The following is a 27,280-nucleotide window of genomic DNA, read 5'->3' as shown; positions in this document are numbered from 1 at the left end:
CAATTTTTACTAATAGTTATTTGATTCCTATTTAATTTGTTCTTTGGTTTTGATTATCAAAATAATCATTACATTGTATTTTTTATGCCATTGACATATTACATAACACATTATATATAATATTAGTTTATAACAAATAAGTGAAGTTTTAAACATTTTCATATAAATGTATTATATACATATATTTTACTAGTTACATAATGACATCGTAATTTATACTTTTACACATAATGTGATGTCAAAGACATGTGACATAATTCCTTTGGTTTTTTATTTCTCCTCTTCTTTCTCTCGTTACCTTTCTTTTTGTTTATTTTTAACAATTTATCTGTCAAGGAATAAATCCTTTGACTATTTATTTTGGTGATATTTTTATTCCCTTCTTATTGATTGATTGAATTGTAAGCATCTTTTAAGAAAATAAGTTATTTTGTATTTGATTCTGAAATATGCAGTATTTTTTTTTCTATTATAACTATTAAATAAATGAATTTATTATTGAAAGAAAATATATCTATTTCATCAATAATTTAAAACATTAATTAAGAGATTGAGGGGGGTGAGAAAAGGTTACTAATGTTATATATGCTTGATTATACGATTATTTGTATAATAAATTTAATGTATATATGTTTGATTATACGATTATTTGTAATTTAATGTATATATGCTTGATTATACGATTATTTGTTTAATAAATTTAATGTGATTTATTGAGGGGTTCATATACATATCAATAGTACGTATAATGTTTTAGATGTTATTTTCTAATAAAACATGTTTAATACAAATATTTTAAAATATATTTATTTGTTATGTTGTATTTGGATCCATTCTTACTGAAATTTATAGACTAGTAAAGTTTTGAAATGGATCGATAGAATCTTTTGAATTTATTTAATTTATTTGGGACCATACTTAACTTATATTATTGATCATAATTTTTATATAACTTATTTTTCTTATTTATATTTTTTTTATTGTAATTATACTTAAAATATAAACATATGATATTTTTGTTCATAAGATGATTATGAACCTATTTAGATTTTTGTTGTAGTGCGTGTTCAGTGATATATAAACTTTAAGTTTAACTCAATCTTATAAACAGGTTTGCACCCACTTATATATAATGAAATGTTCTAATCTCTAGTTGACGTGGGATCTCCAACAGTTACACATAATAAAAAAAAATAAAAAAATGTAAGAGTTTATATATAAACTACACTTTGTAAATTTTTTCATTGTAATATATATTATCTACATATATTGTTTTGTTATTTTTAAATTTATTATTTATGATTTTTAATTTGTTGGTGACATTTGTGAAAATAATTTACTCAAAAAAATCTGATTAATTTAAATATAAATTTCTGTTACTGAAAATGAAAATTGAAATAGTTTCAAATGATTTATTATGTTTTGGGTAATTTTAATTTAATTTATCTTACTTCAAAATTATTTATTGTTTATAAGACGTTTTTGTAAATGACAGAAAAGTCTAGAACACTATAGATAGTTGGAAGCAGAAAACGTGATAATAACACTATAGATATTTGTGTTGATATAAGTTAGATTATGTATGATAAATAAAATTCAGATTTGTTTTTTTATTAAAATTAAGAAAAGTCATAAAAATAGTTGTCGTCTAGTAATTGTTAGAAAACATTCTTAGCTATAGGCACGCCCCCAAAAAGTTGATGAGACATTGAAAAAACAAAGTGTCCTTTGTTTGTCGTATGTATTGTACATTCTATCTAACAAATTTTTTTAGATTTCGATGAGATAAATATATTTTTCTCTTATTATAATAAAGTGAAATTAATTTTTATCTTTAATTTAATTTTAAATTTTCTTTCAATAAGAAAACTATTTATAAAAAGTTTTTTTTTTAATTTAAAAAAAATAATTTTTATTATTAATTATATTATAATATCTATCTTAACCATAAATTAGCCGCTTGTGCAAGTTTCTTGGAGCTTTCTCTGCGTTTCTTGACGTTCAGACTACTTTGGTTGCTGAATTTTATGGAGTTATATATGCTTTGGAGGAAGTTCAAAAGTTGGGTCTTATCAATGTCTGGCTGAAATGTGACTTTGTCTTGGTTTGTGCTGTGTTTACTGCTAGGACAAATGTTCCTTAGATGCTTCGTAATTGATGGAATACTTGTCTTAATTACTGTGGAAAAATCAGGTTTAGAGTTACTCATATTTTTTCGTGAAGGGAATGCATGTGCTGATAAATTTACTAATTTATAATTTATTCAGATAATCCTTTCATTGGTATAATAAGTTTCAATCTATCTGTTATTATAATTCTTTATTAATAAGTATAGTATACCTATGTATCGTTTTTGTTAACATATATGGGTTTTGGTCTAGTCCCCATATTTTTGTATTTTTTTTAATAATTTTTTTTTTAATGTCATGGCAAATGATTGATGTTACTTGAAGTGTCAGCCTAGCTGAAATGTCAAATAGTATAATGATGTCTAACATGAAAGCTTTTTATATAAAAAAAAGTAATATAAAATATTTTAATATTTTAATTTATATTAAAAAGTTATTTATCAAGGAAAAAAATAGATAATAATTTATTTTAATAATTTTCTTACTATATTTAAAAATATAAAATTTAGATTAAAGATAAAAATCAATTTGAGATAAAAGTAGATCATATTGAACCGTTTGAATAATTTTATTATTTTGTAATAATGTCGTCTTTCTATTAGTTAATGACCTGTTTTAATTTTGGGTATGCTTTATCAATTTAATGAATAAATGTTTTGATGTGTGGTGAATTGGAATTGATGTATATGAAAAAACGACAATTGTAAAGAAAATACATGTTAAAACTAATTTTAAAATATTTTATTCAATGTATTCAACAATATTAGTCATTAAACTTTTCATTTTTAACGTACCGTTAATTGAAGTAGTGAAAATATTATTAAGAAAATGAGAGATATCGAGTTTAATATAAATTAAATATGGGAGTGTCCATATAAATTTCTCATTTTTTTACATACAAATAATTTATAGTATCCTTTTCATATTTATGATATATTTTTAACATTTTAAATTCATAATTGCAGAAAATATTTCGAATTTTAAAAGCCCCCAAACAAATATCCTTACATATATATTAGATTTGAATTCTCAGTTTAATGTTGAAAAGGTCTTACTTAATAAATGTTAATAATTGATTACATATTAACTAATATATACTAATATTTAAACCAATTAGCACACTAACCCACCAACATGTTTCCCATTATTCAGATAGAATTTTAATTGATTTCTATTATCAAAGTAGATAAAGTAATCAAATTGAATAAATTGTTAGGATTGATTAAATATTTTCCCTTTTTTTTACATAATCAATATAGATTTTTTCACACGCAATACAAAAACTAAAGTCTAATTAATGATATTTTTTTTAAGAATTTAACTATCTTGACTTATGTATCATAAATACGTATTATTTCTAAAATATAAGATAAAAAAACACAAATTTATATATTATATAATTATAAATTATATAAATTGACAATAAAAATTTATGTGCACGAGTATCTTTCAGTTTTTTTTAAGTAGAAAGATGTTTCTCATAACTAGTTAAAAAGGATTTGTTCTTTAATTTGATAATCATAATAAAAATTTATATAATAAATTTAAGTTTTTAGTAAATTAATATATTTTTTGATTTTAAAATTGTGTTAGAACTATGTTAGAATTGTCAAAAATCTTATAAATATTTTTTAAATTAAACCCTCGAAGGATATATGTTATACGAATATTTTACGAGTTTCAGTGACGGATACATTTGTCTAAACCAGATAACACATTAACTACTTTTTGTCTGATTGGCTTATCCTACATATCTCTATTATTGGCGAATCCTCATGTTTGTTAGGAACATTATCCAAAGCCTAGCAAAAGAGTACAAGTATAGGTGGAGATAATTGAAGTTTTGAACTAAAAGAATAAAAGAAATATAAAGCATGTCACACACACCATCAACCTTTATCATATAATCATTTATGGAAGATGGAGTTTCTCATTGGAATTGCATTAATATCCAGAGAGCAGAAGGGTGAGAAAATAAATAAAAGATGGAATTAAATCATCATATATTTATACTTTAAAGGGTAGTTTCTGTGTGTGTGCAACATGGCCATGGGTAAAAGCAGCACTCTAATAGTCAAATATTTTTTTTGGAAAAGGGATGATATATTTGTGCTCGTACCCCTCTATTTGTTTTTATAGTGTTTGAAACATGCGAGTTTACTCTTCAATGATTAAGGTATTGTGGTTTTTAAAAATTTTAAATTTCATCATAAATTTATCTTTAAAAAATATTTCAGTGAATTAAAAAAATATATATTTAAACTGTTTTTACATAAATTTTAAACCATAAACCTTCAACCTAAACAATAAAATTATATATTGATTGAATAATTTTTTTTATCGACTATAATCAGTTAAGATAAATAATTGTCAAAATTAGAGAATAAAAAAATATTGAAGGAACAATATTAACAATCCAAATCCAAATCCAATAGTGAATATTTCTATGCCATAACAAAAAAAGAGTACCTAATAGTAATATTTAGAAGAGTCACGATAATTCAAGAGTAAATTATTTTATATTACAATTGTTGAAAGTAAGAAAAATTACTAAAAGATGAAAAAGAAAATATGAAATTGGAAATTGATCTTATTAATTATACACTTGGAAAATAACATTTACATTTTTTTTTCTTTCTTAAAATGGAGCTGTATATGTTCGAGATAAATTGCCCCTCTTCCACTGATTCGTTGCAGTTTCACGCAACTGCAGCCAAAACAAAAAACACACATTTTATCAGTAGCTACCAAAAATTCCCTGTCATATGATGAAAGATAATCTGAATTAAAAATAGTTAAAAGATATTTTTTTCAATTTTCTTTACTTTTTTTTTCACCAATAAAAAATACACCATTATTCCTAAAATTGACTTAACGAACATCAAACACTCATTAGAATAGAATTTAAATAACTCTAAAAACATATTACATAGTAAACTTTAAGTCTAACTGAATTCCATCGATTGAATGAAATCAGATTTTCACCAATTTATATAAAATATTCTAATGGCCAAGAAAACGGGAAAAAATGTAGTGTACGGAAAAACCTATAACCAAAGGAGAGAAAAGAAAGAAAGGAACCAGTTGCTGCTGTCTTATGAGTCTCGCATTCTCTTCTTGCAACTGCTCTATTTTCTGCTTCAACTCAATCAAGTAAGCCTACACAGAAAAAAAACACAGACAAAGATCATTGTTAAGCAAAGAAAGAAGAAAACTCGAAACTGTGGACTTTGGTTACACTCTATAACAAGAGTTGAAGAAGAAGAAGCAATATTTACCTGCTTTCTGGCTCTGGATCGGGCAGCAGATTCGCGATTCTTCATGAGTCGTGCGTTGCGCATGTCCCTTGAAGCTGGTGGAGCTCTTTCATTCGAAAATGGGTGGGCAAAAGGTTCGGTCTTTGAAGCAGTATGCAGCAGTTGCAGGTCCTTGTGCAGGGGAAGGTACTCAGAAGAACGCGTGCTCAAGGTGAGAGCAGTCACAGGAGATGGGTTAAAGGGTCCAGCTAGAAAGTCTTGAAATTTTGCACCTTTGGAGATGTGGGTGGTGTTGTGCTCGCTTAAGGCAGTGGAATTGATGCCGTTCCACACATCTTCCATGGCTTTGTTGCGGTTTAGGGTGTTGTTTCTCAAGGGTTTGGTGTGAGAAGTGTGAAGGCAGTGAGGAAGAGAGGGGTTTATGGTTCAGGTGTTCCTGTTGCATGTGCAGATGGTGATGGTTATTGATGATGGTGACAGTATTTGGTGGAAGATGAATTAGGGCTGGATTTGAAATTCTTAATAAGTTTAATTCATTGTGATAAAATAAAATAAGTGAGAGTTGGTATTTGAAATAAAATATTAGGAATGATTTGATAATAGTTTTATTCCTAACAGATAGATGAAATCTAGAGAACTATTAAAGTTTTCGTCTTTTTTTTTCGATCGGGTAGGTTGTTAGGTACTTGGCTGAGACCTTTCTCGTCTTTGTGTCTCTCCTTCGATTCTCAGTCTCGGGTGAATGCCAAATGTGAGAGATACCTGTAAAAGGCATTCCGACATTCAAGTCAGTAAAACGGGTAATCGACACTCAGGTAGGTGCACAGTAATAATAACGTACATTTTTCCTTGAAAAGTGTGTTATTTATATTATTTTAATGGACTTACCTTATTATGCATGATTAGTGGAATGGATCACACTTAGGATTGCATTACCTAGTTCTTAATGATAGTTTAGCTTCACTAACCTTGGTTTGAGCGTTAATGGTTATACGTGTCGGTCACTGGCCGTGCGTGGTGTGTCAGCCAACTCGGTCAGGTGGACTGAGACACGTCAGCGTGTGTCTCGGTCAGGAAGACCATGATGTCGATCGACCATACCGGTACAAGTCCGATAGCAGGTGGTATGATAAGTTCAACAAACTCTTGTTAACCTGATAAGTCCAATAAATTTTCGATAAAATAAATTTAAAAATAACTCTAATACTATGTTAAAATGTAAACTTCAAATGTAACTCAATCTTATCAAACCGAGTTATATGAGATGAGGGTTACACCAATTTATTAATCATAGAATATTTTAATCTCTAATAAAAGGAAATACTTGTGTGCACAGGATCAAAATAAAGATGAAGGAACGGTCTTAAATTTGATCACGTTGGTTACACTGTTTAGTACCTTGTCTGTGTATGAACAGTCATGTCCGGAGTGTCAGGCTTAGCAGCTTCTGACGTCTTCAGCAACCATCTCTTTCATAACTTTTATTACTTTATGGGTTAAGTATACTTAATTGATGCATGTGAAAATAATTGATGCATGCAGAAATAGCTGAAACGAAACTTTTGTAATCAATTTGCATAGTTAAAATGGGTATGAAATAAACAAAAGAACACACAAAAAGTTGGATTCATCAGTGCATGTTTTGATACTCATCCTATGTTGGATTTTTCAGTCATTTTCCATTTTCATATGTAACAAATGTGATAGCAAGATTTTCCATTCAAGGATGTTTAACGTGTTTGCAAATACGTCATGAGTGACTCTGATCTTTGAAAAAAACATTCCATGGAAAGTGAGTTTGGACAGGATAAAGGATCATACAAATTGACCACTCTTCACACGATAGTTAGGTTCAATGTCTTCAAAGAAAAAATAATTATAGCAAGTATATATTTTATAAAAAGTAATTAAAGTGGAGTATTTTTTTAATTTGAAGTTTTTATTAAGATAATTTATTTTTATAAATATTAAATCACATGTGAGGATTATAAAGTTAGACAGATTATGAAGTAGAAAAGACAAAAGTTTATTTACAGAAAATGTAAATATATGGTCAATTAAGTTCATCAACTTATTTAAATTCTCGTGTGAAGTTTTTTCAAACTACAATTTCTTTATTTATAAGAAACTAAGATAAAATAACACTAAAAAAAAGTTTACATTTACCTATAATAAAAATATGTAGATAAAAAATTACATACATATTATTAATGAGATAATTTTTGTAGGTAAATTTGAGATGGTATGTAAGTTTCTCATCATGTTGCATTTGTAGATAAATTATTTATCGTTGTACTTGTTTTATCTACTGTTTGTAATTCGTAAGTAATTTCCTACTAAACTTTCATGAATAAATTATGGTATGGTTCAAATTCGTAAGAAATTGTAATTATTCATATGTACATTATATTCATTCTTAAACTAAATTTTGTGGGTAAACCCATAATTCTTTTTACACCTACATTTATGAGAAATTGAGTTTTTTCTTGTAGTACAAGTTTACGAGAAAATATGTTAGTGGTTGTAAAGAAAATGAGGAGTCGAAGATAAGAAAAAAATCTAGCTATAAATTCAATTGAAGACTTATTGTGATTGTGATACCAAGATTGTTTTTAAAGCAACAAATTCCTTAAGGGAAAGGGTATATAGGAATTGAAGGAGAATGAATAAAAGTTAAAATTATTATTACAAAGTGAACTTTAAGTCTAACTCAACCCCATAAACTCGAAATGACTCTGATACCATATTACAAAGTGGACTTTAAGCCTAACTCAACCCCATAAAATTAGGTCATGAGGTGAGGTTTGCACCTACTTATATATTATGAAAGACTCTAATCTTTAGTCGATATGGGATCTCCAACAATTATTATTATTAACAATATGTATCATTATTGTAACTTTAATTTGAAGATTGCCATGTGAGATGAGCTGAAATTGAAGAAAAACTAATAACATTAAGAATATTTTGTGTTTTAAAAAGACTTTAGTCTAGTTTGTCAAATCTAATTTGTGAAGTTCCACTAGAAAACTTTGTTGTAATTTTTTTTTTTGTCAGTGATCACTTTTAGCTAATACTAAGAGTATTATTTTTTGAAATTTTTCTAAACTCTTACAACTACTAATATTCTTTTAAAATATTCCCAAACTCTTACTATCTCGTATGTTTTTTTTTAACAAACAAGTCATTCCTAACTTATGCATTTAAATATTTAACAAGCATATTGAACACAAATGTTTTAATTTAAATAATTAGAGATTTAAATGTCTTGAAAAGAAATATAGTTTTCTTCTACTTTAACTTTTGTCACTTTATTGTTACAGCAAACAACATGTAGCATTAGCATAATAGACTTTTTAGAATTTTTGTACGTACTTATCTTAGAAAACACTTTTATTATTTTGTTCATAAATAGTAAATTACGCATAACACAAATCAAACACATATAAAACACAAATTATCACTATGATATATTTAATGCTTATTAGATGTATAATTTGTCTATAGAACATAATAATAATTGTTTTTACACTTAATAAAAAACTATATATAAGGTTTGTTCAATTTTAAATTTACATAATATGATAAAGGAAGATATCATAATCTTCAACTTACTACTTTAATGAATGAAAGGATTTAAAAACAAAATTTGTCAACAACAATATAGTACGCATCAACATGCTCATTAGAACACTGTGAAACTAATGATAATCCTAAAATATGACATATCTTGCTAGTACTCTTTTTATTTAACTTTCAATAACTAAAATATGGATGCAAAAAACTATGTTTATAATACCTTTAAGAATCTTAAGAATTCTGTTAATTACAACTAGATGATACTTTATAGGTAATATTTGAATTTCAATACAAATATTATGCACGATAGAAAGACATCAATTAAATATAAGAGTACAATAATCGTACCTCTGTATTTGGTTTGATAAACTTATTTACCTTTTCACTGACATCTGCATAATATATTGTAGTTATTGGTGATTTTATTTTCTTGTGTTATTGGTGAAACACAATAAAAACTTGTTAAATATAAGAACTAAATAAATGATGTTTGTGGCCTTAATATCACAATGTATGCTTTCATTTATAGTACAAGAAGCAAAATTTTAGGTGTTTGAATATTGTCAATATAATTTTATTAGACATTTAAGAACTACTACTAATTAAAGAAAAAAAATCATTTTATATTTTCAAAAAGGATTATTTTCAACTAAAAAAAATAAAACTCAATTAATTAAAGCAACATTAACAAAAATTTGAAAATATTTAATTATTTTTAAATTATAAATTTTACATATATATATAAAAAATACGTCATATTTTGAATGGCTAGAAACACACTGAATATATAAGGCGGGAAAGAAAAGTGAATCAAAATTCTGAACAACTGTTCCCACATCCTTACACCTTATTTTCTCCTGTTCAGGAAAATCTCCGTTCGCCGGCGAGGGCGAGAGACACAATTTCACGGTACGTGCTTTCTCTTAATACTCTCGATTATCGTTTCAGCAATTCTCTTCATTACTAATTAGGTCATGGTAACAATTACTTCCATAACCGATTGTCGCAAAAGGTTTCCCCAACTCAGAATTGGCTTAGGGTTATGAGTACTAATTTTCCATAGCAATTCATGTGAATAGTAATGTTGGCACTGCGAATTCTGTTCTATCATAATCTTAAACTGAATATAAGAGAAAAACAATAAACAAACCTTAGAGCAGAGCACAAACTTATGAAAAGAGGAAGAAAACCACGGTGACGGTAGGAACGGCAGCGATGTCGTGAACTGAGAATAGAACCGCCACACACCACCACGCCGTTGACCGGAACGACAACGACGGCGTGGAGAACAAATAGAACGACGGCGTCTCACGAACAGAGAGAGCCTTCCGCAAGGAGAGGAAAAGAGAGCCACGAAAGTGTCCGCGAGTAGAGTCAGCGGTGTCGGTCTTACGCGAGTAGTAGACGACGAGAAGAAGGAACCGTACTCCGCAAGCAGTAGAGGAGGTGAAGAACGAACCCTAGTCGCGGTGAGTTTTGTTTATTTTGGCACACGAAACGACAACTCGATTGCAAGCTCGCGAGTTTGGCCGAGCTTATCGAGTTCACAGCCCACCGATCCTGCTCCAAAACTGAGTTTGCTTACCATTTAACTCGGGCACTGGGCGTGGGAACTTTAAGTCGTTATGAGTTAACACTCGAGTTTGATAACATGACAGAAGATGTAGAACACATGGTTTTAGCTTTTGTCTAGTTTTTGTTTTTATTAATCATAAACATTGTAGAATAAGGAGGAAATTACAATGGATTCGAATTTATAGCAGTATTTTTAAGAGCATGCCATTTTTTCTTCTGTCAACTTGTTAATCTCTTTGAGAGTTTCAAGGCTATAGAAGAGAAAATACTAAGGATTGAGGAAGAATCTTGGGTTTTGGTTTTGTATTTTTTAGATAATAGAAGAAATTCAACTTATTCCCAAATAATCAGGTTTTTAATTTGTATGCAGTATTAAAGCGTTGAACCCTGTTTCCTAATATCTGGCTATGGATCCTGATTGAGTGAATGCTTTTAACAAATTGCTGACAGTGTAATTTGTTGCGTGGTTCCTCTGCCCCTATAAGTAATTTAATGGTAAAACAGTTTCAGTGTCAACACTGTCAAGCAACTGATTTGGTGATATCATTTGTTTAGAAAATTGGAAGCAGAGAAAATGTGACAAAAACAAATTGAGATTTCTTTTGCTTTATGGATATCATCCATTTTTGTCCATTTATTTATTTCCTCTCTAATTACTGTCAACCAGGCACTGGATTTTTTCTTTGTTATTGTTTTGTTTTTGTTGGTTCTGGTCATTTTTAATGTTTATGAATCCCACCTAATGTGTAAATATGTCTTTCAACTTGTTTTTACAACTGATCTGCAATGAAGATTCCAAAATCTGCTAATATTGGAGCTCACAACGCTAATAAATGAATGTTATATACTTGTAATTTCGAGCCAGTTTCCATGTACTAAATCTCTTCTGTTCTAGCTCGTTTGTAATTTAGCTTTCCAATGTTTACCAATTAACGTGTTATATCTTTCAGGTTACTTTCAGAGGGACTCATTGCAGGTAATTGTTGCTCACATCTTTGCTTCACAGTTCACTCACTTGAACGGCATATGATTTGCATGCACGAGCTTCACCTCCATTTTTTGCTTTTATTTCTGTTCTGCTCTGTGTCCGATGATTCTTCATAGCCTCTGATTCTAAGGAAATGGACAAAAGACCTGAACATGGTGCCAAAGCTTCCCTAGTGCCTTCTAATAGAATTGGATCCAGGTTCTCCAATTTGAACAAGTCTTTCAAATATTCTCTCAGATCTTTGCTCACTTCATGCTCAAAGGAGGTAGACTTTGTTTCTTCTTTCTTCTCTCTCTATACACGGATGCTTTTAATTGTGTGGTATAATGAAAGAGTTAACAATAGGTATGTAAAATAAATTCACTTCTTAACCCTGAATGCTGTTTCCAATAATAGTAACAAAAATTTGTTAGCAGAGAAACTGAATCTCCCCAACAATTTAAGATTTTAAGTTAATAGAAACCATTTGACTTAAAACGGAAATGAAGATTTGAAAACTAAATTCATTACCACCTGACCACTTCTACCTGGGATAAACCAAAATCAATAAGTATTGTCTAGTTTTTTTATATTTTTTTATAAAAGATTAGGCACATTAAGTATTGCCTGTTTTTAATTTATTTTCATGTATTGCTTCCCTTTAGAATTTAGATTTGTTGATTTTTACATCAAATCAACAAGCACTACTGCCACACCCTCCTTACGCGCTACTCTTGTAATTAGTGGGAAGAAGTAGGTGAGGTTAAAATCAATAAACTAGATGACGTTACCAATTATAAAGCTAGACCAAAAGAAATGATTGATGGTGGGTTGATATTTGGGATTTCTTGAAAAATACCTTCTGACATACATTAAAGGTGAGTTTGAAACCCATGTTTTGAAAGTTGGACCGATTTTAGGGTTTAGGGGAACCAATAATTGAACTGTAGTTGAACCAGCATTAATAAAATAAATCTAATAATTAAATTATATAAAAAATAATATCAGACAAATAAAATATCATAATTTAATAATACTAAAACCTAAAAATTACACATTTTATATGTTTTTTTTATTTAAAAAAGGGTTTAAGATTCAATAATACATAATAATATTATTTGAAAATAATAAGTTTGCTTAAAAGAAAATGAAATATATATATATATATATATATTTATGAAAAATTAAATTTAACATCTAAATAATATATTTTTAAATAATTTGTTCAACCACTGTAAACTGGTTATGACTGATTTTGATCAGTTCACCGTTTTCATATTGGTTTAAAACTTGAGACGAGTTTTATGGTTCAAATAGACCAGACACCAGGCAGGTTCACCGGTTATGGCAATTGTGTGGTATGACTCCCTTGTAGTTTATAGATGCATAAAACATTACCCATATCTATGTCACTAGTTCAGATCAGATGCTTTTGCACTAAAAAGATATCCATGACATGTTTACATAGTGTTACTGCTTAATAGGTAGTAATGGTTGAATTATGTCTAATCCATTGTGATAGCATACATTTTTATCCTATGGTTTGAGTATGACTACTGAAGTATAAATCTGAAATTATGTTAATATTTTGCACTCTAAAACGGCTATGTATTGATACATGTTTCTTTTGATGCTTAAAGGAATTTTATAAAGCATTTTCAAGTTTCTCTAACAATGAAAGGGAATCCCTCCATCGCCTATTTCTTCAGGTATGCACCCTTGATATGTCCATATTATTAGAAGTATATTTCTGAATGTTACATTGAGTTTTAGCCAATAAGAAAACTGTGACAATGGGTTGACCCAGGTCATTATTTTTCACATCCAGTTTTCCAAATGAATTGTGTTCTAAATTTAGGACAGTGGTTGAATTTCAAGGATTTCCTTTATACTTATGTCGCTGTTAATCTTGGAAATTTTTTGGTGCAACCTTGTAGTTAGAGTTATATAATAATTGTGTTCCTCTTCCTCAGCCACTTAATGCTAAGTAGGTTTATATAAGCTACTGACTATTAAAAGGGGGTCAAATTAAAAAGCCATCTTTACACATAAATAAGCAAAATGAACAAGGCCTTAAGTGTGATACCTTAGTAACATCTAATAGATATGAAATTAAACAAGGCATTTTTGTTAGTATCGAGCTTATGTCTATCAAGAAACTTGTATAGTAAACCTGCTACCCCAAATCATTGAGTGAAGACAAATGAATTTATATCTAACATGTCCCGTCAAACTGGAGCCTTACGAGACCGGAAACCTTAAAAGCTCAGACATTGCACTGGCACTCCTTACCTTGTGTTGAAATATAACTTTACTTTAAAACATAAAGGCTCTAATACCAACCTACCTAAGAACAATTTCTGAAGCACTTCAGAGAAAATACTTTCAGCCTGCACTGATTTTAAAGGAAGAAGACAAATATATATATGGGTGTTGTTGCAGTGTTTGACAAAAAAAGAGTGATATGTGCATCACCACTCTTTTATAAAATGCAAGACTACACAATGAAATGCGTGAATTATTGGGATTGATAGTTTGACACTCCATTTTACAGGAAGTATCTACCTTTTTTAATTATAAAAGGAAACAACGAACATTATTTACTAATCAAGCTATATGTATCATTCCTCTTCTCAGCTGAATGCAATTCACATAAATTCCTTTATTCTATTTTTCAAAGTCTAAGTGTCAAGAGCTGCTCAGAGTTTCATTTATTTGTATTATTTTGTATCATGTCTTTCAGGTCATTACTTCGTTGCATGAAAACTTAGAGGTATGTTCGAGATAAGTGCTGATGTAAGTAATGTTGATCCAAAATCCATTTTCTCTCAAATATAAACAGCTGATGAGATGCGTTATGCAACAGTTGAGGATGTTATCTAAATATCACCTTTGATGTTTTTCCTTTCAGTCATAGCTATTTCTCAAGCATAAGCCTGATGCTGATGTTTCACTATTTCAGATACTTAGTAATGATATCTGTCATCAATGGTTTGAGTCAGTAAACTTAATTATTTTCTTGAAATTTGTATTAGTTAGCATATGCAATGATTTAGTATTTTTTCTTTTATTTCTTTTAAAATGATTGGTTCATGATTTGTTGTTACTGTGCAATTTTGTTCTGTTCCTTTATCTTTCCCTCTCTCACATTTTGATAGATTTGTCAGGAAACATCTATTTTATAACTTGTCTCCTCTAACTATTTATTTACACATGTAAAGCTTTATAGCATAAAGAATTTGTTATTATTTTGATAAAAGTGTTAATTTTAAGTGTTCAGTTAATTATTTTTACAGGAAGGGTTTGAGACAATCAGTCTTCAAACACAGGTATAATTGTGTTATTGTCTCTGTTGTTTTATTCTAAAATTTAAATAAAAAAGTAGAATAATGTTGTATCTGATTGCTCAACATTCATATACTGCAATTTAGTTAGGATTGCAACCATACATTATAAAACTTGCATGGTACTAGGCATGGCAGACGGGAGGGACAAGGTGAGTTTTGCCTCCCCACCACTGCCACACCACCTAGGACAGGAGCAGGTTCACATGGAGAATTAAGATTAATGGAAATCAAAGGGGCAAACTTTAAATTGGATTAGGGTCCTCTAAATTGAGTCTGTTAAAGTGATCAAGAGTTTATTTACTCATGATTTAGTCCGACAGAAGTGCATTGTGATCTAAAACCTCCAAAATTAAGTACTTACACTTTCTTTCTCACAGTAAAGACATATTCATTTTAGAGGATCTTCTCCTTAATTCATACTTGAAGGTGCTATTTGAAATTGTGTGGAAAATAATAATAAAAAAGAATATGGACATGTTATCGAGGATAGGAATAGCACATATTTTTAGTCAAATCCTTACAATGTAATCAAATTAATAAATTTGTATAAAAGTCCTCTTATTCTTGTGTTTTTTTTCATGGATACTTGTATTTACTCTTGCAAATGGTCAAATACCTCCCACTCAGGTGGTAGTAGTAAGTAGTACTAGATTAGTAAAACAAAGCGAATAAAAACTTTTCTTATTTTAATCAAATCTACATTTAACTCAAATTTCAGTTATGGGAATCTTAAAACTAGCCGAGATAGTTAAGAAGTTGAACCTTTCTAGTTCTATTTAAGTTTTCAACATTAAGTTAAGATTTGACTTTTGAGATATTCTTTTTGAAAGGTATGTTTGGATAAGCTTCCCAAAAAAGATATTTAGAAGAGAAAAATAAGAAATTAATTTCTCCACAAGTTAGAATTAGCATATGCGAGTTAACTTGTAGAAAATCTCTCATATAATTCAAATTTTTATTTTTAACTATTGCAAAAGTTAATTTTAACTTATGAAAAAAATCATATTTTTTCATCCTATTTTTTTTCTTAGGAAGTTTTTATGGAGAAGTTAAGATTTGGCTTTGGAGATATTATTTTTAAAAGCCATGCTTGGATAAGCTTACCAAAAAATATTTTTAGAAGAGAAAAATATGAAATTAATTTCTCTAAAAAGTTAAAATTAGCTTATGTTTTAGGTAACTTGAAATCTCTCATAACTTCAATTTTTCTATTTAACTATTGCAATTTGTTTTCTTCATATTTTGATTCTTAGAAGTTTTTACGGAGAAGTTCTTCCAAGTAGACTCAAAATCTTCTACAGTCCCTACAGAATCGTAGCACAATTCAGTTACTCCCTTTAACTAAAGTGAAAATTTTGAATTTTTTTATATACCTTAACATAGGTAAGATATGGTGGCTTTGATACTCTTACTGCCATACACTCTGTGTAGGACATACAGGCATGCACTTGCAATATTCTACCATATTCAAGTTAGTCTGTAATTTTGCATTCTTCTTTGTTGCAGGCAGGAGCCACTCTTGATGCTGTGGAGGAAATTGTGGAAGAACAAGATCTGGATGTCCTGTTTTCAGATAGGTATTATAGGACTTTGCGATAGCATTTTAAGTAGTTTGTTGTAGGATGTCATTATTATAATTATATATCTGAAGTGATGATATTGAAAATTCCATTCATATTAGCAATCAAATTAACAATTAGTGAAAGCTTAATCTTCAACACAAGGTTCTCTTTGGCTAATCCCATTTTTAATTTTGTTGATAGAGATTTCAGATTATTTGGGGACCAATGCTGATTATTTTTTAACACACTTACTCAATTTACTTCTTATCGTATATTTATTCGTTATTACATTTGCAGTATGTTTGATTATTTGAACTAATAGGGAAACATTGATACAAATGCAGGAGTAACATAACGGATGTTTCAGAGAATCTGTCTATGGCAAAGAAGAAAGAAATTCAACACTTAATGCATATGGTTCAATTGGTAGGTACAACTTACGCTACCTGAATGCATCCTTGTCATATTATACCGAAGGTAGACTAGAAAAGCACATCTTGAGTCTATTCGACGCCACTATTTCCATATTCCTTTTTCTCTTGTTATACCATCTCACCCCACCTAAAAGCACACTTTCCACTTTGTGTGTGTCTATCACTATTTTCATGTTATCCCATGCCTTCCTTCTAATCTACGATTTATATTTTTCATTCTCAAATTGTAATAGACAAAACGTTTATGATCCCTGGTCGTGTGGACTCCAGGAACAGCCATCCACTTTGTTATGACCCTAATAATTATTCCTTGCAGCGTAACAGTGGTAACCTTTGTCTACAACTGGACATACAATTCAAGGTTACAAAGCAAACCCTTATTAAATAGTTTGTGAATTTGAATATAAATAACTTTATTTAAAATTTGAGATCATATGAAATACGTATATAGAGCTGAAAGGTTTGGACATGAAAATTACTGCAAAGAAAATTCAGCTGGGTCACAAATGATATACTTGAGAAAAATACAAAAGTATTAGGGTGAATTTGAGAGAGTGAATTTCCGTCTGTGAGGATCTCATATTTATAATAACTTTGGATACATCAAATACAATGTATGAGAGGGAAAAGAAGAGGATATGAAAAGATATATTTAGGAACTAGGTACAACACAAAGCATACAACACCTTTACAATAAATTCTATTTCAGTATTCCAACACTCCCCTCAAGCTAGAGCATACAAATTTTATGTGCCGAGCTTGCAACAAATAAATTCAATGAGGTCATCACAAGGATTTTGTTAACACATCTGCAAGTTGATCATTTGATCCGACAAACTTAGTTCAAATTTCCTTGGACAACAACTTTTTTCGAATAAAATTACAGTCAATTTCTCTGTGTTTAGTCCTCTATGGAACACTGAATTGGAAGAATGTGGAAAGTAGCTTGGTTACCATAATACATCTTCATCGGTTGAATCTCACAAAATTCTAATCTTGGAGGAACCTTTAACAGTATAAGCTCACAAGTGAGGGATGTCATTACTCTGTACTCAACTTTTGCAGATAATTGAGCAACAACATTTTGTTTCTTGCTTTTCCAAGAGATAATATTTTCTCCAAGCAAAACACAATATCCTGTAGAAGAGCGATTCCTAGGAGAACCAACCCAATCAACATCACAATATCCAAAATATTGGGTATTCCCTTTATCTTTATACAATCGTGGTTGTCCTGGAGCCTTTTTGAGATATGTTAATACAGATGACAACATTCCAATGATCATAAATCACAACACCACCTACAAAAGACAGATTTGGTCTAGTAATAGTGAGATTTGGTCAAGAGCATATTTCCTTTTAGAGATTAGAACTCCTTCCTTTGATTGGGATACTTTTAATATTTAATTGATGAAGGGGCCAATGACAAATGGCAACCATGATAAGGGAAAGTCTGACAGTACTCATTTTGGTCACCGGAGAAAGATCTTGTGCCAAATATCCTATATCCCAATATCAGCGAAGGCAACAAGAACCCGTCCTGGTCGTACAGCAACTTCAATTGTCTGAACCGGAGGTAAGAACTCATACCAGTGAGACTCTTGAGGACACCTTAAATACTGCTTTTGAACCTAACCTAAATGATTTACCTATTGCCTTGAGAAAAGAAAAAAGATCTTGTGCCAAATATCCTATATCCCAATTTGTGTCTACAGAAAAACTTTCTATGCAGCACCAGAGTTTTCTTTCAGCTATTGATTCTATCAAAATCCCTTCATCGGTACAAGAAGCCTTAAAAGATGAGAACTGGATTCGAGCCATGAATGAAGAAATGAGCGCGTTAGAAAGGAATGAGACTTGGGAGATTGTAGAGAGACCAAAAGATAAGAAAGCAGTGGGTTGTAGGTGGATATACACAGTTAAGTATAAGTCTGATGGCACACTCGATCGGTATAAAGCAAGGTTGGTTGCAAAAGGGTACACTCAAACCTATGGGATCGATTATGAGGAGACTTTTGCTCCAGTGGCAAAAATGAATACCGTCAGGATTATTCTCTCCCTGGCAGCACACTTTGGTTGGGCAATGCATCAATTTGATGTTAAAAATGCCTTCTTGCATGGAAGCTTGGAGGAAGAAGTATACATGGAGATTCCACCTGGTTATGGTATTGTTAATGAAGGGAATAAGGCGTGCAGACTTAAGAAGGCCCTATATGGTCTTAAACAATCACCTCGTGCTTGGTTTGGAAGGTTTACTCAAGCTATGGTATCTTTGGGGTACCGACAAAGCCAAGGTGACCATACTCTGTTTATAAAACATTCTCAGAATGGTAAACTCACTCTACTTTTGGTCTATGTAGATGATTTGATTATTACAGGTGATGATGAGATTGAAAAACAAAATTTGAGGGAGAGACTAGCTGCTCAATTTGAAATGAAGGATCTTGGGAAGCTGAAGTACTTCCTTGGGATAGAGGTTGCTTACTCGAGACAGGGCATCTTTATTTCTCAAAGGAAATACATCCTTGATCTTTTCAAAGAGATTGGTCAGTTGGGTTGTAAGCCCACTGGAGTGCCAATAGAGCAAAATCATAGGATTGGGAATGATGAGGAAAACCCAAAAGTGGAGAAGACACAATATCAAAGACTTGTGGGAAAACTCATTTATCTTTCACACACTAGGCCAGATATAGCCTATGCAGTTAGTGTGGTTAGTCAATTTATGCATGATCCAAGAGAAAGACACTTGCAGGCAGTAGATAAAATTATTCAGTACTTAAAAGCCTCTCCAGGAAAAGGATTGCTATTCAAAAAGGGGGAAAACTTATCCATGAAAGTATATACTGATGCTGACTATGCAGGATCGATTGTTGATAGGAGATCCACCACAGGCTACTGCATGTTCTTGGGTGGAAATCTGGTGACATGGAGGAGCAAGAAGCAAAATGTAGTTGCAAGATCAAGTGCAGAGGCAGAATTTAGAGCCATGGCTCAAGGGGTGTGTGAACTCTTATGGATGAAGATCATACTTGATGACCTAAAAATAAAATATGAAGCTCCTATGGGTTTGGCATGTGATAATAAGTCCGCTATCAGTATTGCACACAATCCGGTTCAACATGATTGAACAAAGCACGTAGAGATAGACCGACACTTTATTAAAGAGAAGTTGGATGATGGTCTTATAGCCACTGAGTACATCCCTTCAAGACTCCAATTGGCAGATATGTTTACTAAGGGACTTCCCATAAAACAATTCGAAGATCTTACTTGCAAGTTGGGAATGATAGATATACATTCACCAACTTGAGGGGGAGTGTTGCATAATTAGGAGAATTATGTTATAACTAAGTGCATATTCCATTTTATATTTATTAGGACAGATTTGTTAGTGATTTTATTTTATTTGATTTGTACAGCTTTAAACACTCATTATTTCTGGCTTTCATTGCCTATTATTTCTTTCTTTAATTAGGTTGTAAAACAGTCTATAAATAGAGACTGTAATCACATTTGTAAGATATCTCAGAAATATATTTCATCTATTTCTTTCCACTGTATCATTGCAGTGAAGCCTATAGATCTGAGTATATCCTTCTGCCACCAATCGAGTTTTGAGGCAATCAACTTCATCATTAGGTCCAACCTTAATGACATAAACTCAACGACAACTTACTATCTTCTTCCCCGAAGGAAGAGGAACTAAGTCTCATGTTTTGTTATGTTCAAGAGCTGGCATTTTAGTAATCATGGCTTGTCGTCACCCCAGGATGATCTAGTGCTTCTGTCACATTTTTAGGAACAGTATTAGAAGAGGCAAGAAATAAAGGAAAAATAGGTAGCTAAGAAAAATGTATATAGGGTGAGGATTAAGGATAGATTGAGTACCTTTGTGAATAACAATGGGCAAACTCAAGTCATTGTGATCAAGAGTCGTGGTATTAGGTGATGGTTGAGAAGGATGTGCTGAAGGGGACTCACCTTGGGGCACTCGACTAACCATTTAATGCAACAGAGAAAGAACAGATAACAACCTAGGGTTTCAAGTGAGAGAAACTGTGATGACTTACCAAATGCTACTGGAATGAAGAACCGAGGGCAAAATGGGCTTAGAATGCTTCAATGAGTTGAACCGTGGTGGTTCGAAAAGGTTCTGACCTATGGAAGGCAACGCGTAGGTTTGGCTAAGACAGTGACTGGATGGCAATTCCTTTGCCCAACAGAGACTGGCATAGCGGGATTAACCCGTACTAACTTGAGAAAAATACACGAAAACTAAAATGCATTTGAGAGGGAATTTACGTCTCTTAAGATCTCATTTATAATAATTTTGGATATATCAAATATAATGTATGAGAGGGAAGAAAAGAGGATATGAATTGATATATCTAGAAACTCGATACAGTACAAGCACACAACACCTTTACAATATTTAAGACTATTTAATCTATCTTATTTTATGAATTGAAAATAATTGATGTTTTCCTTAGAGGCCCTTACACAATGTTTGTTATAGAAGAAAATGGGGGTATAGTTATAGTTACTTTTATATCTTTTTCTTATTTGGTTGAAAACTTTGAGAGAAGGAAAGGGAGGGAACTGAATTCCCTCTCCGGCGACATTGAGAGTATTAAGAACGGAGGGGAAATGGTTCATAATTTTGGGATTTTAGTGACTAAGTTATCTTGAGGGTTTCTTTTTTTCTCTGCTCCTCTTCATTAGTATTACTTACGGTTTTATTTTTTTTCCCTTCATAAATATCCTTCTGTTGCCAAACCAAATAAGAGAATTTTCCCTCCTCTCCTACTTCTGTCGTTTGTTAGGGAGAGGAACATAATCAAGTGTTGCGCACCCGACTGCAAATCCTTAGGGAAGACAACAAAGTATTATCTGGTGCTTCACAAGCTGTTGAGAAGGTTAATGTCTCTCAACTTATCTTTAGTCCTTCCATTAGTCGAAAGGTTATATAATTCTGATGTTTTATTAATTGGGGGTTTCTTTTTTGGCCGATGTATGCCTCCGATCCGTTGCTTGTTTATGCGCATAATCAACAGCTCAAGAGCATGAATTTAAATTATGGAGCCAACATCGGTGATGGGATCCATGATGAATAACATATCATGTAGGTGCTCCTGCAAATTTGACCAAGGTTCATCTCTGCTTTAATCCTTCCTTTACGGTACCTGTCGTCGTTATCATCAAAATTGTAATTGTGAAATGCCTTCTGGCCCCTATTTATATATGGCAACAATATCATATGATTTCCATTCATAATGAGATCAATACAATGGCGAATTACATGAAAACAGTATAAGATTGTATCTGATTGTAAAATATTTTAATTTCAGTTTTTTAATAGCTTTGACTTCCTAATTTAATTAAAATATTTTTTGTTCAATTAGGAAAAAAATTGGAAATAACTTTTAAAAAAAAGTTATGTTTATTTAAAATGAACTTTTTATAACCAACTCAAATTTCAATTTTATGTTGTTAATTTCAACTATTTTATCTGGTATTTAAACTGTACATTTTTTAAATTTCATTTAAGAGATTGTATCTGATTGCAAAATATTTTAAATATTTTGCATTTTGCATTAAAATCCCAAAACTACTCCACATTTTGCACTTTTTAAAACAATATTTTATTACAGAAAAGACTTGTAAAGTTGCAACAACATCTGGAAATAAACACAATTCTTTTATAAAATTTGGTAATACTTTTTATTCTTTTATATATATAAACACTTTTTTATAAGTATGTAAGTTTCGTTTTTCTATTTACCTAAAGAGCATTTTTAAATAAAGATAGAGGGGATCAATTTTCACAGGCTAACATTCTAGCGTTTCAGGGAATTTAAAAAAATATCAATCAAACGAACAAAAACTTGAGAAGGAACCTATTATTTACTAAACATCAATGAAAGCAGTAAAGAGGCACACAAAGTTTGACAATGAATCAAACTCCATATACTAGAGACTCAAAAGCATTACCAAATTCAACTATTACTTACAAATTTCAAGATTGCCCACGAGGTTCAACAAAGAAAATGTCTTTTACGCCAACATATCAAACATAATACAAAATAGTAACATCATAACTAGCAACTATGACTTAATCCCACCCACTGTCTTCATTGCCATTTCAAAGTAACTCATTCAAACGCCCATTGGTTTTCCCGACGAACTTCCTCTTCTTCCTCGGGGGTGAAGTCATTCTTAATGTTAAAAGTCTTGCGAATTTCCTCAGGAGTCTTCCCCTTTATCATGTCTGCTACAGTCTGGCAAGTAAGATCCAAAAGGTTCTTGATGTTCAAGTAGTTTGCAGCCTGTAACAAAAACCAATAAATAACACAGTACCATAACGAATAAACAAAGTAAATTACAGACAATAACATGCAGATACATACAGAAAGACAAACGTCTACAACGATGTCAATATTAATATATCATGGATCAAGTACATCATCTAATGTGTTAAAGTCAATATTAATAGCTCTGCCATTATTGTTATTTTACTACAAAATATTTACAATAACTCTTCATTCCATGCAAACATTACTTATAAGGTTGTCATGATATGTTACAAAGATAATAAAAGTTAAATCATTCACAAATTATTACATTCTTATAAAATAAGTATCCTCTGGGGGGGATTTCTTATAACACAATATCTTAAGCTTTAAGACTTTGGCCATAACCCCTGAATTGGAGATGCCCAGGTATATACTCTGCTCCTCCCTTAATCCATATTAAGATACCTTTTCAAGGACAAAATGATCAAGCTCCAGAACAGAACATAGATCGGATGCCATAATTAATCCTAAAGAAGCTGAACAACTCGTAAATTAAAATCTGAAGCCACAACATCATAACTTGACATCTCAAACATCATAACCAGGGTTTTGTTCGTTAGTCTCAAACAATGCGGCAAACAATTTCCCAAAAATATTAAAGCAACTGCAAATCCCGTTTAAAACCCTGTTTGTATTAATAAACAAACAACAATATAGAAAACAGACAAAGCCAAAATTGAAGTAAAAAATTATACAGAATGCGAATCGACACCGTGAAGTAAAAACACAACAAATCAATAAAGAAAACTCACAAAACCAAACAAAAGCCGAAATCCTCAATCGCAAAAGGCCTAACGGCACACCAAAACCAAGAACAAAAAGAAAAGACGGAAAAGTGATATCAAGAAAACGAACCAGAATGAGATCGAAGAGCGTGGCCTGATCAACCTTGACAAATTCAGCATCCCAGGCCTTGAGTTCATCCTCGGTAGGCTTTTCATCGGCGCTATTGGCCTCAACGTGCTTCTTGCAGTACTCGATGACCTTGGCGAGAATCTTGCTTGTGACGTTGGGAAGAGGGATCCCACTGTCGGCGCAATCGTCCTCTATCATATGCTTTATCGTCTGCGACTCGAGAGCGACAATCTCATCCACTTCGAAGGCCTCACCATCGGAACTCTTGAGCGTGATCTTCTTTGTCGATGCCATTCACAAATCCCTAACCCTAACCCCTTTTTCTCTCTGTTCCGTGCTATTCTATTTCTGAAGCGAAACGCTATTGGTGAGAACAAACGTGTGGTGTGTCCTCTATTTATGGCGCTGTTCTGTGGGCCCCACCCCAAACGTAGTTGAGTCGCACCGCTTCGTTACAATCATTCATTGGTTAAACGGGATTTTTCATTTTACTAATTTTTATTTTCTTCAACATTTTAAATTTAAATTTCAAATTATGAAATTATTTTATGTGAAAAGTTATTTTTTGAAATGCATTTAACTTTCTTTTACAATCAATAATTGATTTATTTTGATAAGATATATTGATAATAATATATATCTTAAATTATACTTTATTTGTTTGATTGATAATAATAGTTTTATATATATATATATATATATAATTATATTATATGATTTGGTTTCTTCATATTATATATTTACATGAATTTACATATTTAAAGTTTAAAGAATAAAAAGTAATTTAATTCAAAAATAATTTTAATTAGATATAGACTATGTTAAAAATCAAATATGTACCGGTATGGGCGAGACCAACACGTAGACTCCCTGTTCGAGATCCACTTGGCTGTCCGAGACCTGTCTACTTGACCGATATCAGGGGAATCTGACCGAGTTCCGAGAGTTTTGGCCGTGTCCTGGGAGTCTCGGTCGAGGCGACCGAGACTTAGGAGACTTAGATGAAGCCAAGCTTGGCCGAGACGAGTAGAATCACCACGGTCGGCCTACCGACCCATACTACCGTTAACGCTCAAACCAAGGTCAGTGAAGCTAATTCGTTATTAAGAATTAGGCAATACAACCCTAAGCAAGATCCACTCCAATAAACCAGCCCAACAAGGTAGGTCCATTAGAATAATATAAATAACACACATCCCAAAGAAGGAGAAAGGTACGTCATTTATTACTGTTCACCTACCGAGTGTTGATCACTCGCTTTACTGACTTGAGCGTTGGAGTACCTTAGCAGGTACCCACCATCTGGTGTTCACCGGAGACCGAGTGCCGAAGGAGAAGCAGGAGGACGAGAAGAACCCCAGTTCATCACCCAACAACCTGACCGACCGAAAGAAGAAAAGACTTCAATAGTTTTCTAGGTCTCATCTCCCTAAGAATAAAATAATTTTATATATTAAAACAAATATTACATTCGTATTAAATTTGTATAAGTTATTATGTGAAGTTATAAGCGAATATTATTGTAAAAAATGGTATAGATAATATATTTTAAAAAATAAAATCAGTTACAAATAAAAAGGTGCCGCGAATATATTTAAAAAAAGCATTGACTATAACAAACATAGAAATAAGTAAATTAGTATAGAGAAAATTATTCACATTTAATAAGATTTTCTAGAAATACATTAAAATCACAATCTTTAATATATATATATATATATATATATATATATATATATATCATTATTATCTTTATTAAACTATTATTATCAATATATATCATTATCAATATATAGTTTAAATTATATCTTAAATTATACTTTATTTGTTTGATTGATAATATATATATATATTAAATTATACTTTATTTGTTTGATTGATAATATATATATCTTAAATTATACTTTATATGTTTAATATATAATATGAATAAACCAAATCATATAATATAATTTTATAAAATCATTTAAACTTTAATATTAAAATCATTAATTTTTTTATATAATAAATGCATCATACATTGTTAATCCTAATCTATTTCCTTCCACGGGTTACTATATTAGTATGTAAGAAAAATAATATTTCACTTTAAATAAAAAATATTAAATGTATTTAAAACTTTTTCTTCATGTTCTTTAGTTCGTCTTCCTTCTAACTTTATCTTTTAATTACAATCTTTTTCTGCTTGTAATATTTTCTCTAAACTAAATCTCAATTTTCCTTTCAAATAATGTGAGTACTTATTTACATTTTGGCAATTACTTCTGTACCATATTTTAATGTGAAATGATAAAAACATTATTAAATAAAAAATTTACAAATTAAAATATATTCTGAATTTTATTTTTTTAAATACGGATTGGAGTTTAGAACACTTTTTATATTTTAATTTTTTTTAATTATATTTCTGAATTTTGATTCTTAAATTTTTTTCAAAATATATTTTTTTGTATTTTAAAATTACTTTTTACATGAGATTTTGATTTTTCAATTAAAATTTCATTTCAAGATATAAAAATATATGCTAAAATTAATTTTTAAAATGTACTTTTTTGAACTCCGAATTTTTAGTTTAAGAATAAATAATAATTTTATAAATATAAAAACAATAGGTGAAAGTCATAATTTATAAGATGATGTAAGAATTTGCCTTAAAATTTTTGTTTGTAACATGTTCACCTATTGATCGTGGTTAATGGAGTGACAACATAGATGGGCTAATGGAAGCATCCCTTGTTTGGATCAACATGTTTGGAGGTAGGGGTGAAGATAGGGGAGCAAGTTACATGCAAAAATTAGGAAAGATGTACACGTAGAATAAAAGTGTTTTGTGTTAATACCTTTGCAACAATGATATTGGTTTGCACCACTGTGAAACTGCATGAAATGATATTGGTCTGAACCACTGTGGAAAAATAATCAATGCCACAGTGCACCACAAAGACTATACTACACGCTGTACCACACCGAGAAACTCTGAGGAATCTTTTGACTGGTTTGATTTTTTTTCTTCAAAAGCTTCTAGTCGTGAGTAGTACTCTGATTTCATTCATTCATTTCGTATTATGAGAAATGAGAATCTTGTGAGAGTTGTGTCGTGAGTTATAATGATAGTGAAATTTTTATTGTGTTGAGGACGAATAAGGAAGACATAAGACGTAATGCATTCACTGTTTTTGGATTATAATTGAGTTTATGTAAGATAAAAGTGTTTTATATTAAT

General features: G+C 30.8%; 3 protein-coding genes across 5 annotated transcripts; 1 reads left to right on the top strand and 2 right to left on the bottom strand.

Annotated features, from left to right (window-relative positions):
- Positions 1-4,554: 4,554 nt before the first annotated feature.
- LOC137805983 (bZIP transcription factor 27) lies at positions 4,555-5,865 on the bottom strand. 2 transcript variants are annotated; one of them, XM_068605858.2, is made up of 3 exons: positions 5,408-5,865; positions 5,211-5,288; positions 4,555-4,836 (listed from the first exon to the last, which is right to left on the bottom strand). In XM_068605858.2, exons 1-3 carry the CDS (start codon positions 5,726-5,728, stop codon positions 4,768-4,770), a joined length of 468 nt encoding a protein of 155 aa, XP_068461959.1. In that variant the 5' UTR covers positions 5,729-5,865; the 3' UTR covers positions 4,555-4,767. The 2 variants fall into 2 exon arrangements, with proteins under 2 accessions (XP_068461959.1, XP_068461958.1); XM_068605857.2 differs by lacking the exon at positions 4,555-4,836 and having other exon boundaries at positions 5,019-5,288.
- A 3,886-nt stretch (positions 5,866-9,751) lies between these two features.
- On the top strand, positions 9,752-22,207 carry EMB3006 (embryo defective 3006). Of its 2 annotated transcripts, XM_068609634.2 has the most exons (10): positions 9,752-9,874; positions 11,491-11,516; positions 11,645-11,793; positions 13,148-13,216; positions 14,251-14,280; positions 14,804-14,836; positions 16,361-16,431; positions 16,761-16,842; positions 21,673-21,765; positions 21,904-22,207. In XM_068609634.2, exons 3-10 carry the CDS (start codon positions 11,662-11,664, stop codon positions 21,961-21,963), a joined length of 570 nt encoding a protein of 189 aa, XP_068465735.1. In that variant the 5' UTR covers positions 9,752-9,874; positions 11,491-11,516; positions 11,645-11,661; the 3' UTR covers positions 21,964-22,207. The 2 variants fall into 2 exon arrangements, with proteins under 2 accessions (XP_068465735.1, XP_090155923.1); XM_090299797.1 differs by lacking the exon at positions 14,251-14,280.
- Positions 22,208-22,734: 527 nt separating this feature from the next.
- LOC137808493 (SKP1-like protein 1A) lies at positions 22,735-24,439 on the bottom strand. Its single transcript, XM_068609633.2, has 2 exons — positions 24,058-24,439; positions 22,735-23,175 (listed from the first exon to the last, which is right to left on the bottom strand). The coding sequence occupies exons 1-2, from the start codon at positions 24,349-24,351 to the stop codon at positions 23,002-23,004; spliced, it is 468 nt and encodes a 155-aa protein (XP_068465734.1). The 5' UTR covers positions 24,352-24,439; the 3' UTR covers positions 22,735-23,001.
- Positions 24,440-27,280: the final 2,841 nt, after the last annotated feature.

Source organism: Phaseolus vulgaris, chromosome 3, assembly GCF_051622355.1.
Source record: "Phaseolus vulgaris cultivar YP4 chromosome 3, ASM5162235v1, whole genome shotgun sequence".
In the NCBI taxonomy this organism is placed as follows: Eukaryota; Viridiplantae; Streptophyta; class Magnoliopsida; order Fabales; family Fabaceae; genus Phaseolus; species Phaseolus vulgaris.
This window is presented reverse-complemented; position numbering and strand designations above follow the sequence as displayed.

What these genes read in the sequence shown, in the direction of transcription:
- LOC137805983 (XM_068605857.2), bottom strand. Translation starts at nt 5,728, where the DNA reads ATGGAAGATGTGTGGAACGGCATCAATTCCACTGCCTTAAGCGAGCAC. An exon ending in GATCCAGAGCCAGAAAGCAG is followed by an intron (nt 5,289 to 5,407) that starts GTAAATATTGCT and finishes TTTTCTGTGTAG; the next exon opens with GCTTACTTGATTGAGTTGAA.
- EMB3006 (XM_068609634.2), top strand. Translation starts at nt 11,662, where the DNA reads ATGGACAAAAGACCTGAACATGGTGCCAAAGCTTCCCTAGTGCCTTCT. An exon ending in TCACTTCATGCTCAAAGGAG is followed by an intron (nt 11,794 to 13,147) that starts GTAGACTTTGTT and finishes TGATGCTTAAAG; the next exon opens with GAATTTTATAAAGCATTTTC. An exon ending in CAATCAGTCTTCAAACACAG is followed by an intron (nt 14,837 to 16,360) that starts GTATAATTGTGT and finishes TCTTTGTTGCAG; the next exon opens with GCAGGAGCCACTCTTGATGC.
- LOC137808493 (XM_068609633.2), bottom strand. Translation starts at nt 24,351, where the DNA reads ATGGCATCGACAAAGAAGATCACGCTCAAGAGTTCCGATGGTGAGGCC. An exon ending in CGCTCTTCGATCTCATTCTG is followed by an intron (nt 23,176 to 24,057) that starts GTTCGTTTTCTT and finishes TTTTTGTTACAG; the next exon opens with GCTGCAAACTACTTGAACAT.